General features: G+C 48.4%; 1 protein-coding gene across 1 annotated transcript in view; it reads right to left on the bottom strand.

Moving 5' to 3' along the window:
- NPC1 (NPC intracellular cholesterol transporter 1) overlaps positions 1 to 13,028 on the bottom strand; it is a 46,635-nt gene extending 33,607 nt beyond the window's left edge. The window contains exons 1-2 of the mRNA XM_027526325.1: positions 12,851 to 13,028; positions 2,244 to 2,366 (exon numbers count right to left, since the gene is read on the bottom strand). Coding sequence (XP_027382126.1) covers positions 2,244 to 2,366; positions 12,851 to 12,907 — 180 coding nt within the window. The 5' untranslated portion in view covers positions 12,908 to 13,028. The remainder of the gene's footprint in view (positions 1 to 2,243; positions 2,367 to 12,850) is intronic.
- Between the last annotated feature and the right edge of the window lie 674 nt (positions 13,029 to 13,702).

Below are 13,702 nucleotides of genomic sequence, written 5' to 3'. Positions count from 1 at the left end.
AACCCACTCCAGTGTTCTTGCCTTAAGAATGCCAGGGACGGGGGAGCCTGGTGGGCTGCTGTCTATGGGGCTGCACAGAGTCGGACACGACTGAAGTGACTTAGCAGCAGCAGCAGCAAAAGCAGTTGCTCCATCGGTGTTTACATTTGTTCCACATTAACCACCACCACCATTCCCTGAGAAAAAGGGAAGGGCCTATAAAAACAGGGGTCTGATGATCAGAAAATCTAGGTCCTGACCTCAGTGTTGCAGCTAAGGAGCTTTAACCTTAATTAAGGCAAATCTTTTCTCTGGGGCTCAGTTTTCTAGTTTGAAAAATGATGGATTTGGCCTAGCCAATCTAGGAGGTCTCTGTCAGTATCCACATTCCATAATGCTGGGACTTACTGTGGCATCAAATAGGCAGTCAAGATTCTGTGGGATGTTGATACTGTTTGTTTCTTCATTTGGGAGATCTGGCTCCGGCAAGAGCAGGTGGCATCCCATATCACCTTTCTCAATGAAAAAAGCCTCATTCTACCTTCTCTGAGAACACCCTTTCCCAACTTTTGTTAGCAGTTACATCTCCTGATATAGCACTTAAACTCCACTTAGTTATTATTTCTTTTTTCACTTTGCACATGGTTTAATCCATGAATTGGGGAAGAGGAATCCATAAGAAACTAGCTGAAATGTGTGTTCTGTATCCATTCCTAAGAATGGGGCAGATATCTGAGCCCGGTGTCACTCATGGATTACTCCTTCCCGTAGGGAATGGTAATGTTGTAGAGGGATAAATGGGAAGAGATGATTATAAATCCAGGAAGTTTAGAATCTAATTCTAACTGTTGGCTCCTGAGAAATGACTCCATTGACGTGGCAGTCATTTTCTTTAAATAAGATGGTTTATATGAAGAAACGGTACCAAAGGAGGAGAAAACTGTATTCTAAGGAGGAAAAAATTAGTAGGAATCTTTCTGAGCTTCTGGAATAAGGCTTACAGGCTTTGAAGATCAGTACATTTGTATGTGGGGAGAAACAATAGCTGTGTTCATGAGCTAGCAAATAGCAGTCAGTTTTGACGTCAGGGGGAAATAGGGTGACACAGAGTCGGACATGACTGAAGCGACTTAGCAGCAAGAGCAGCAGGGTGAACCCCTAAATAGTATTTTAGTATCAGAAAACACAGCCCAAAGAAGTTATTTGTTCTGAGCTCTTTTGGAGATATTTTACGTTCAATCTCAGGGTCTGTGGACAAAAATGGGAAACGTTGAACATTGCTGACAAGTTGTCACCTAAGAAGTCAAGTTCTTTACCTCTCAGATATTCCTAGACCATCCATGATTTCAAGATATTTCTCTTTGTTAAGTATTCCTGGTTGACCTAAATGCCTTCCTGACTTCCTAACCACCTCCTGTCTTGAGTTGTGCAACACTGAATTAAATGTGCTTTCCAAAAAGAATTGGCCTAAAAAAAAATAAAATAAAAAAATAAAAGGCAATCAAATTTCCTCTAGATAACCAGCAATTCACAAAAGTAGAGGCAGTACAGACATTTCCATTTTTTTTCTTATTGGGAAGCTCCTTTCTTTCCTTGACAATCATTTTACCTCTTTTTAGGTTACTTGGTTATGTTTAACCAGAATGCTATTTTCTGTGAGTCACTCCAGGAAAAGTTAAATGCCTTTAAAGATTGTGATGGAAGAAGCAAATAAGTCCAGAAGACCAGCTACCGTGTCAGCTGGATTTTAGATAACTGCAGCCTCTAAAGCCAGTCTTTTAACCTGGATTTTTCCAGTTCTTTTCTAATATCCCTGTGTATCAGGGATGGTAAAAGAGACAAGAAACAGATTCCTGGCGGCAGTCAAAGGTCACAGGCTCTCGGTGGAAACTGGAGGAACCTCTAAAGTGAACAGAGGACAAGTGAGTCACAGCCACTCAGCAGCCTCGTCTAGAAACAAAAGGGGCTAACTCTGAGTGTATTTTGAAGAAGCTGCAAAGAGCAACATGCGAGGTACCAAGACCAAGTCCCTCAGTAGTAACCTGCTACTGGGAAACTTTACGAGCAAGGTATCGTCAACCCCAGAAAAATGACGCCTGCAGAGTTAGTATGTTATCTTCTCTGTGCTAGAGGTAAGAATCTGGGACAAGAGTAGCCCATTCATTCCACCTCTACCCCCACCCCACGGGGAATATCTACGGTGTAATTGCAGAGGATCTCTGATTAGTGTTTTGTGTTCCCAAAGCCCAAGATTACTCACTCACCTGCACTAGGTCATAGCCATCCTGTGGCAATGGCTCTGGTGGCCCAGAATATCTGCAGTTGTATCTCTTATCTCCAGATGCAATTCCACACTCTCCATACCAAATGCAGGACTGTGAAAATACCTGCAAATGTCAACAGAAAACGGTTCACTAGGGCCTCAGGGATAACACGAATTTCAACACCAAAAAACGCCCTCATTCACAGAAGCTTCCAACAGTACCTGCCAAGCGAAGTAAAAGCCAGAAGCACCGGATAGTTGAACATTTCGAAAAACATTAATTAAAATAAACCCAAAGCTCAACGCTGGAGAAGACTCTTGAGAGTCCCTTGGACAGAAAGGCGATCAAACCAGTCAATCCTAAAGGAAATCAACCCTGAATATTCATTGGAAGGACTGGTACTGAAGATGAAGCTCCAATACTTTGGCCACCTGATATGAAGAGCTGAGTTCATACTGGAAAAGACCCTGAGGCTCGCAAACACTGAGGGCAGGAGAAGCGGGAGGCAGAGGATAAGATGGCTGGATGGCATCATCAACTCAATGGACAAGAGTCTGAACAAACTCCAGGAGACAGTGAAGGACAGGGAAGCCGAGAATGCTGCAGTCCATGGGGGCGCAAAAGAGTTGGACACGACTTAGTGAATGAACAACAGCAAAGTCCAAAACGGACTTGTGAAGTCAGCAAAGGAAGTAATAGAAATTACTTACATGATTTCTACTTCCTGCTAGATTATTTATTAAGAGGAAGCGACAGTTCCATACAAGAATCACTATCAATCAGTGTAGAAGAAAGTAAGATAGTATTATAAGTCTATGATTACTAAGGCTCTATTTTTACACATCAGGATAAGGAACTGAGTCAGGTGTAAATACTGAAAGAACAGCTCCGTATCTGCTAAGGTTAATTAATATCAGCACACCATGAGTAACGTGGGAAAAAACAACCCATGAGGAGGAGGAGCAAGAATGAGGATCTTGTCCTTGAGTTTAAGTAAAAAGCAAGAAATGTGCATACTTTAATCACCTCAGAATCTTGAAAAAATGTAAAACCTCTTGCATAAAGACTTCTCAAGGGCCACTCCTATTCCCCATGTGAGAGTCACATGGCATCAGAAAAGTCAGCGGGGTGCGCGAGTGTGACTCATCTCATTAGCAAGGCCACCAAGCTCCGGCAAGCTGGCCAGGGTCACGGCTGGCATGACTGTGCAGTCAGCTGTCCTGCAGGGAAACAGCGGCTGCTGAGAAGTAACCATGGCTTCCGAGGTGCCTGACGGGAAAGCCATTTTTGAAAAATGGGCACAGATGCAAGAGAGTGAACTGTCCCCAAGGACAAGGGCACGTGACCCACACACCCCGCAAGGAGCTGAGCAGTGCTGGTCCCGGATGAAAAGACACAAACCTCGCAACAGGCCCTGAAAACGTGGGAGGAAAAGCAGGCAGGAGATGGAGGGGTGCTGGGGGCGAAATCTAAGGGCCCACAAGACTTGTCTCTGAATTCATTCTTTCCATATTTTAAACCAGCAATTATGACTTACCCCAGCTTGATTAATTAAGTCATAGGTTTAGGTCACAAGGGAGGGAGGGAACTTACACAAATGAGGAAGTGACAAGCATTCAGCAATGCCACGTCCCAAACCTTTGGCAAGAACTCACAAAATTCCACCATTCCTATATAAAAAGAATCATAATTTTGTCTGTAAACCCAGCGGGTCTAGGAAAAGTACTGCTCTTTCCGATTCTGGGTTTTCCACTAAAAGGCCATCATCCATCTACTGAAGTGTAGAAAGGCAAGTAAGCCAAGGAGGGTGACAACTACTGATGCTGACCTGTAACTTACATACTAGGGACCCGCCCCTTGGAATTCTCACCCCACCCCACCCCTCTTGCACAGAATTCTCAACAGACCAAGAGGGCAAGCAGGTGCTGGCCAAGGGGCACTCTGGCTTATCACCCGCAGGAGTGACAGGAATCCAGTCAAAAAAAAACGCCACAGCTCTAGCATGACTAACAGACGGGTATCTGGAGTCTAAGTTCCCCTTCCTCAGCACTCGGCGCTCTACAGGACAATAAAGATGACCCAATGCTGTCTGGGTCCTATTTACAACATCATCCTTCATAATCTACACCATCTGTTTCAAAGCAAAGGTGTTTCTACCCACCAGGCAAAAGAGATGGGGGTGGAGAACGAGTTTGAGGGGTGGGAGGTCAGGATTCCTGGGCTCTGATCCTCAATAAATGCAGAGCCCAGCTACACCCGCTGAAGGTCACCCAGCTGTGCCGAGCAGGAGTCTCCCACCTCCTACTCACTCCTGACCACCCCAACCCCGGTTACGTCACAGTTCAGGTAGGCAGACTGAATTCGGGGATAAATGAGAAAGCACTTAGAAAGCCAGAAAGAACCACCCATCAAACGTAAGGAATTATTCTCCAGGTTTTCCGAGAAGTATATGGGACTTCACCAAAGAGGTTCAAAGACCTGAACAAAATAAACAACCCGAAGCTTCTTCCAGGCCAGGAAAAAACTGGGCTCGAGTCACTGCTCTTAGGTTTGCTTTCCCAAGTCATCTGCTTGAAGAAGCATGAACCAGAGGGGCCCAAAGGTGCTCACAGCCCACCTGCTGGGTGTCAGGCACTGCTTTAACTGCTCTCACCTTATGGACCCAACACATCCTTACAGCATGAGCGAGAGGGCAGTGTTTTGTTGGGTTTTTCTTCTGCTTTTTTTGGTTGCACCATGGCAGGTGGGATTAGCTCCTCGACCAGGAATAGAACCCCTGTCCCCTGCAGTGGGAGCCTGGAGTCTTAACCATTGGCTCACCAGTGAAGTCCAGGGAGGTGCTATTATTGTGCCCAATTTATAGATGAACAAACAGAGGCAGAGAGTTTGAATCCAAGAGCAGCAGAGGCAGGATTCAAACCAGAACATTCTAGTTCCAGAAACAGACTCTCAACAAGATACAATTAACCCTTTAGTGAAGGTCCTTGCTCTGGCATCACCTCCCCCCACCCTGTGTGCAGGCAGGCAACCCTCTGAGCTCACTTGCACGGCTGCACCAGTGGGGGAGGCCTCGTGCCCACCTCCAGGCTCTCTCTCCGCCTCCCCTGGGCTCAACTGCAGCTGAAACCCAAGCGCCTCCTTCTGCCCCAGGCCCAGCTGCTGCCATGGTCCCGAGCCTCTCCGGGGATCTCCACCACCTGGCCCCCCTCTTGCCCACATGTTCAACCTCATCTCCACGTTGGTCCCTTCACCTGCTCCTCCCATAAAGGCAGTCCCATTTCCTTCCCCGCTCAAACCGCCCCCAACCCCCCTCCAGCTGCACTTCCAACCACAACAGCTGAGATGCTCACAAGGAAACCGATCCTTCCTCCATCACCAGGCCCTCTTCAGTAGGGTTTAAAGCTCCGGGTCCTCTCCCACCAGCCTCTGGGAAGCCTCCCTGGTGCCGTCTCCCTCACCCTTGCCCTCTCTGAACCCTCCCCTAGGAGCCCACAGGCCTCCTCTGTCTACCTCACCACCTCCCTCCACCTGGTCTGTCCCCACGGGCACCACATCCACCACCCTCACCCCACGGCACCCAGCTGCCAGCCACTGGCTAAGGGTGCCCCCGTCAGCTCAACCCCACAACAGGTCTGTGAATCTGGTACTAAAATAACACCATTTCACAGATGAGGAAACCGAGGGTTACACAGGTAAAGTGACTCCTCTGAGGCCACATCTGAGAAATGGGAGAGCCAGGCCTGGCTGGTTTGGAAGCCGGAGCACTTACTCCTTATGCTGCACCGGGGTCACTCCTCTATGGACCACTGACTGGGCTGTACTCATCTCTGCAGCCAGTCTAGAACCTAGCTGCAGTCCTAATGACCAGAATTTCCGGTCTCCAAATGGCCACAGCACTCCATCGGCCAGGACTTTATTAACAAAGACAAGGGCTGCACCTTGAGATCCCTGGAAGATTCCCTGGAATGTGAGGGCGGCAGGAGCCGACACCCAGACCAAGGGCTTGGGCACAGGCCACATACCTGTCTTCCCAGGGAACCACGTGATTTCCAAAGGCAAGGTGCCTGGGTGAGAGCTGCCTTTACTGATACAAGAACACCTGCTGCTGCTTCATACCCACACTCTCCTGAGGAAGGGCAGATCCTGCTGATACTGAAAGTCACCAAGGTTTGAGGTCTGCCAGGACTCCAACGGGGGGCTTCCCTGGTGGCTCAGACAGAAAAGAATCCGCCTGAAATGCAGGAGATCTGGGTTCAATCCCTGGGTAGGGAAGATCACCTGGAGAAGGGCACGGCAACCCACTCCAGTATTCTTGCCTGCAGAATCCCGTGGACAGAGAAGCCTGGTGGGTTTCAGTCCAAGAGGTCGCAAAGAGTCGGATACAACTGAGCAACTACACACACACACACACACACGAGGTCGCAAAGAGTCAGATACAACTGAGCAACTACACACACACACACACACACACACACACACACACACACACACACACACACACACACACACAGCTCCAAGGGCACCAGACTGCATGTGAGCCCAGTGTTGGAGATGGTTGGTGGTGGCTGCACGACATGTGATATACCTAATGTCCCTGACTGTACTTTAAAGCCGTGAACTTTATGTGTATTTTGACACAAAACAAGAGCTCAGATGTCCTTCACCACTTAAGAGAAAAGTCCAGTGGCAAGGACTGCAGAGAGCATGTTCTTGGTTATACTGAGATTAAACAGAGTAATCTGTTTAATTCCATCAGTTGAAACACCATGGGTCTGAATGTCACTAACACACCCAGCGTCTCTAGTAATAAGTGTTGCAAAAGCTCCACTGAGGGGGGCAGTGGGGGTGGGGTGGGGGGACAAGCCCAAAGAAGGATAATTCTTCCCAGTTCATCTCATGGGCACCCACCAGTCTCTTACAGGGTGACTCGTGACCACAAGAACTATCTTATTTAAGCATTTAAGCACTTGACCAATTCCTAAAAAGTCAAAAATAAATGATCATAGATTTTAATTACAGAATACCCACCGATCACAATTATTCAGACATCACAAGTATACATGAGATAACAGGGGGCGCCCCCCTCGGGTCTCCACCCCTATCCCATTCCTCAGATTTAACAAATGTTGATGTATTGGATCGTGGTCTTCCAGGCTTTCAATTTCCCCCGAAAGGTAAACCTATATAGATGCACCTACTCAAACACAAGTGAATTAACTTTTAAATACATATTCTCAAACAATCTCGATTACCCTCCATGACTGGCTCTACTTGAACTAACTGTATTTATCCAGGTCCCCAAGGACAGACTCTAGCCCTTGTCTGCTGTTCTTTGTTTTCTCCACAGATTTCAGTCTCCCCCAGCCCCCACATCTTGGGACAGCCTCCCTTTTTACAAGCCTCACCCAAGACTCAGTGCCAACACTGAATTTAACTCTGACTCCTTTCACCTGGTATGTGAGCGGTCCTGGGGAGAGGCAGGTGGTGCTATTATTATGTCCAACTTACAGATGAGCAAACCTCAGATGTGGCCTCAGAGGTGCTCATGGGCATCCCTCCTCAATGCTCAAGTCACCAGGCGTCCTGCACCCAGAGCTCTGTACACGCCCGTTCCATAAGCTCCCCTGTGGATCCACCAGGACGAGATGGATAAACTTTTTCTTTTTAATTTAATATTTATTTATTTGGGCTGCCCTGGTGGCTTAGACTGAAGAATCTGCCTGCAATGTGGGGGACCTGCGTTGGATCTCTGGGTTGGGAAGGTCCCCTGGGGAAGGGAATGGCAACCCACTCCAGTATTCTTGCCTGGACAATCCCATGGACAGAGCAGCCTGGCAGGCTACAGTCTATGGGGTCAAAAAGAGTCAGACACGACTGAGCGACTAACACACATACACACACACATACGTGTTTATTTGGCCGAACTGGGTCTTAGTTTCGGCTCATGGGATCTTTGTCGCAGCATTTGGACTCTTTAGTTTCAGTACTCGGGGTTTCCTTCCCTGACCAGGGATAGAACCCAGGCCCCCTGCATTGGGAGCACAGAGTCTTAGCCACTGGACCACCCAGGGAAACTCCTAAACTTTTCCTAAGAGAGCCAGATACCATATTAAATATGGTAGGCTTATGAGCCCTAAGGTGTCTGTGGTACATACTCAATCTTGTCTGGTGTAACTCAAAAGTAACCACAAACAACAGGTAAAAGATGGGCATGGGTGTGTCCCAAGAAAACCATCCACAACTAATTTGCAGGCTCCTGCTCCAGGATGAAACAGAATTCATATACTTATGAGAATGGAGAAGTTGTGTATGTGGGCAGAGGTTGCAAGAGTATTTTCTTGCTGGTGTCTTGGCTCCCCTGTAAGACTGTAGAATCCTAAAGGGCAGAGCTTGGGGGTTATACTTCCTCTGAAATCTTAATATCTCATCCAGTGCTCCCTGATTCAGAAAACATCCAAACGTACACGGTGAGTTAAAGGAGCTTGACTGGATTATGTAAGAAGTGACTTCGGCTTTAACCCAGAATTTAGTACAAGGCTAGGATGTCTCTGCTTTTAAAGGTTAAGCTATATGGCTATTTCACAACATGCTCTAAAATTTAATTAATGGATATGTGACTGCATAGGGAAGCATCTTTCGATAATAATAGGAATAGCTCAGGACAGTTAAAAAAAAAAAAAATGCCCCAGCTGCTATGTGTCAGCAACTCTGGTAGACTCTAATTGGGATCTCCATGAAAGCACATCTTATCACGTGGAGAAGCTCTGATCATCAGCAACAGAATCCTATACTTTAGGCTATTAAGTAACTCATGTTCAGTTGCTCACTGAACATCAACCAGGTTCTGGGCATAAAGCTGAGTGAGTTCTCCTTCCTCCCCTGGGTTCTTTATCAGACACCCTATGGAGTAGCATCGCAGACTTTTACAGGTAAGAAAACTAGAACTCAGAGAGGATTCTCCAAGGTCACCTGGCTGGTAAGTGACAAAACCAATAATGAGAACCAAGGTTTTGAATGCTAAGGTAGGCGTAGTCTCTCCCGTCCCCCCCACCATGCCCATCCCACAGCTGCTGCACTGTTTGAACTCCAGCTCGGCTTGTACACTGATGTATCCTTAGATTGTGACAACATGCCAGGGATGGGCTGGCCCGTCCACTACCGTGCCCCTCCTGCTACACAGGACTGTTCACTTGCATAACTAGTGACTACCCTTTACGTACAACTCCAGGGAGCCGTCAAGTCCTGACTCACTTCCTCAGGATCCAGGACTGTCCCCAGCCCCATGCCTGTAACCTGGCCAGCCCACACAGGTGGAGCGCAGGGCCGGGTCCCTTCACCTCTGCTGATGTCCTGGATGAGGAAAGCTCCAGGCAGAATCTGGAGACACGCCCAGCTTCAGCTCTGGCGAGGGCTGGAATACCAGGGCTGGTGTGGCCAGTCAGGATAACCCAGGACAAGGGTGGAGGGGGTGGCCCGGAGAATGCTGTCCAGAGATTAAGCTCTGTATCCTTTGGAGTCAGGTAGGCAGATCAAATAAGTATGACAGGACACGTGAGGTGGAGGCTGGACTGGTCTGACTTTTACTGACACAACTCTCTGGAGTTCTGTTTTATAGCCAATCTGGGATAAACGTATCCACATAACAAATGATAATTTGTGTGAGCACCAGGCACGCCTTCAGATGGGTATTTAAGATACATTTTAGAGTTAGATGGGTTCAGCCAGTCTTCACTTTATAGATAAGCCCTGGGCTTGCAGTTTAACTGACTTGCTCGAGGTTATACTACTAGTTTGGTCTTAGGTAAGCTCCAGCAACTACGAGTTTGAAAAATAATTCAATAGCCACAAGATCAAATAAAACCATGAAAGCGGATGGGGTGTATACCGTCCCCAGGTGTTTTTTTCCCCCCCTAAGGAATGTTCACACAAGGTGACAACTGAACCAAGGGTTGGGCCAGCAGGCTAAATCCACTTCTGATCTATCACTGGCTTTTGGAGAAGCCACACTGGAGCCAGGAACAGGCTGTGAAACGTTATTGGCCAAGTGGAACATCTGCTGAACTTTAAATATGAATCATCTGGTAGGCAGAGTTGTTAACCCATTTTACAGAGGAAGCAGCTGCCTTGCCCAAGACCACTCCTGGTAAGAGGACGCATCAAGATCTGTACCAGGTCTTTTAATGCCAAGTCTTGTGCCAGCCTATAAATGCTTCCCCGGTGGATCAGGTGGTAAACAAACCACCTGCCATGCAGGAAACAGAGATTCGATTCCTGGGTCAGGAAGATCCCCTGGAGAAGGAAATGGCAACCCACTCCAGTATTCTTGCCTGGGAAATCCCACAGCAGAGGAGCCTGGCGGGTACAGTTCATGGGGTCTCAGAGACACAATTTAGTGACTAAACAACAACAAAACACCAAAAGCTGCTGCAGCCATTTAAATAAAGAACATTTAGAACTTCAGAGGAAAGGCATTCTAGTTGGGAATAACAATGTTATAGATGATGAAGCTTTTGAACTGGACCTTGGAAGATGGGCAGGGTTTTGACAGCACTTTATTTAGCTAGAGAGCTAACACCCTTCACAGAGCTGTGGGTGAGAAAAGCAGACAAAGCACCCAAGATCAGGCTAGAGATGGCCCACTCTAGGCTTCCGGACAGGTAATGTGTCATCCATTAACACCCTGACAAGAGTCCCTTTTAGGAACGGAAAGAGGGGAAGGGTTACCCAGGAAAGAGAGTTCTTTGTTCTGGGTGATATGACAAACACTGAAGGAATACAAAGACCTATTCAGCTAGCTGTCTTCTTTTTAACCACTTGCTAATCATAATAATAATTTTTAAAAACTCATTTCCCTTGATTACTTATGCTAGTAAAATGATTGATCACAACATCAATCAAGGAATGGGGGAGACTGGGAAAGATAACCTACATTCGCTCCCATTTCGGAGGCTTATTCTTCAATGCTCTCAGGCTGAAAGATGAACCCATTCCTGATCTCCTTTGGAAAAACGGTTTTAATGGCTTAATTCCTACCTAGGCCTCATGATGGTCTATCTCCTGACTGTAATTTTTTAAAGTTTTTTTTTTTTTTCTCTTGAGGAACTTGGACCATAATGAGGCCTAGGTAGGAATTAAGCCATCAAAACTGTTTTTCCTAAGGAGATCAGGAATGGGTTCACCTTTCAGCCTGAGGGAGCCAATCTTAAATACAATATAAGTGTTTTCAATTCAAATTCACAAACCTTCTCAAGGGTTCCAGGAATTTTGCAAGTAACTTGTGACCAACCTCTGACCTACCCCAGAAGTCCTAGGAGGAGAGGCACTGACCGATTTCAGAGATAAGTTAAAGCTACTTAACCAGAAGCCTGCCTTTTAGATCCTGACCTAAAACCTAAAGGAAACCAAACAGCTGTATTTTCAAAGCAAATAACTGCTACCATTCTTTGAGTTTTTACTACTGTGATGAGGCCCCTCCATACACCATGTTACTTAAGAATCCCAATAATCCTATGATGTGTTGTTTATCTTCAGTAAAAGTTCGGCTTGGAAGAGTAATGAGCCCAAAGCCACAGAGCTAGCAGGTGGTCTACGGGTTGACCCCATTCCAAACCACCTTCCGAAAACCTGTTTTTCTCTGCCTCTCCTCCCCACCAGGCACCAGACATGTGCTCTTCCAGAAGCCCACACGGCTGGCCACCCCCTATCCACCCCACCACAGGAGGCCCTTCCCAGGTCAGCCTCACCCAACCCCTGCTGAGAACGATATAGTTCAAAGAGAGGTTTTTCTAGTGCAGGGAACCCCTTCATCAGCCTTCCCTTGTGACTCACTACACCCTCATCATAGACACGCCTATGAGTGGGCACCAGGGCTCGGGATTCCCACTGGATCTGGTTTAATCAGCACTAGATCCTTAGACATCCCCCACAACATCCAACCACACAGTTTTCAAGGAGAAAACTGTAGATACACAAATAGCAGTGAGGTGCTCACGCCCAAGGCTACCAAAGCAAGGAAAGCAGACCCAAGGAGTCAGGACTGGGAGTTCCAGGCCCATCCTCTACACCGCTAGGTTTGTGACAAGGCGAAATTCAATTAACCCCTGCACCTGCGGGCCTCCGTTCCCATGGAGGTAAAGGGAGCGGATAAGAAGTAACTTGCCGTCTCTGGAAGACCAAGGTGCCTTATGTGAAGCACTCAGGTGAGTTCCGATTTGGTGCCAGACTAACCTTTATTTACCTCCCCACTCTCCTTCCTCTTTAGGGGAGAAGTCGGATCTCCTAAACAAATTTATAAAGAATTCCTGTACAAATGGCAGAATGAAGGGGGGTGGGGAGGCAGGTTAAAATGATAATCCTATCCCTTTCTACTCATTTTCTTCCTCCCTTCTTGATCCCACATCCTAAACCCAGAAATCAGATGACCACGGATGAAATGAGCTCAAAACAGGTCAAACAGGCAGCCCCCAGCTGCCACCGTCCTCCAGACCACTGGGAAGAGGACGTGGCCGGAGAAAGGCATCGGAGTCGCGGCAGAGACCGCCGCCCTCCCCGACTCGCGGCCCCACCACGTCCCCCACAGCTTGCCCGGGTCGCCGGCGGCCACTCACCTGCGCCGGGCAGAACAGCAGCAGGAGGAGGCCGAAGGCTGGGCCGCGCACGCTCATGCTGCCGCGGCGACGGGCGGCGGATGTCGGAGAGACTCGGCTCGCAGGCTCGGTTGGGTACCCCGGGCTGTCTCCGGCTCCCGCGCCCGCGGAGGGAGGAAACCAAGCGCCGGCTGCGGCGGGATGCGCGCGCAGGTCAGGAAGGACGAAGGAGTCGTCGGCTCCTCCCACTTCTGGGTGGAACCTTCCGAGCCAAGAGCCCGTCCTGGGGCGGGGCCGGAGCGGGTGAGGGCGGGGAGAAGGCGGGGAATGGGCGAGGCTAGTGGGGGCCCGGACCGCTTCTTGTCACAGCCGGTTCCCAGTCCCCTCTCTGCACTAATTCCGCCTCAGCCGCGGCGTGGGGCCAGGGACTCTGAGACCCGGGTAGAGCTGAACATTTGGAATCTGGCCTGGGAAGGATATTTCTGGGGTTGTCGCAACAGTGTGTGGTTTTGATGCTTTAACTCCTTTCTCCCCTTTTTGTCATTCCTCGATTGGAAATGGGAGGGCGAGAAGGTTTTAGCAAATCGGGGTGCGTGGGGACAGTTTTCCCAATTAAGATCCCACTTCTCAGCGGACCCAATTAGCACCCCGAGCAAGTTCTCTTTCCAAACCCAGTTACCCAAAGGAATCGGTGCCTAGGCACTTCTGGCAAAGCTGGGGGCGGCGCCACGCGGTGGCCTGACAGTGTTGTGATCGGAGAGCTGAGCGGGCGGAGCGTGGCAGTGGGCGATGCCTCAGAGCCGCCCAATCTCTGTTTTCTGTCCTCTCAGCCCACTTTTGAAAAAAGTTCTAGAACCACACCATCTGCTGGCG

Source organism: Bos indicus x Bos taurus, chromosome 24 (genome assembly GCF_003369695.1).
Source record: "Bos indicus x Bos taurus breed Angus x Brahman F1 hybrid chromosome 24, Bos_hybrid_MaternalHap_v2.0, whole genome shotgun sequence".
Classification (NCBI taxonomy): domain Eukaryota; kingdom Metazoa; phylum Chordata; class Mammalia; order Artiodactyla; family Bovidae; genus Bos; species Bos indicus x Bos taurus.
The sequence above is the reverse complement of the archived record's forward strand: the minus strand, read 5'-3'. Positions and strand labels throughout refer to the sequence as shown.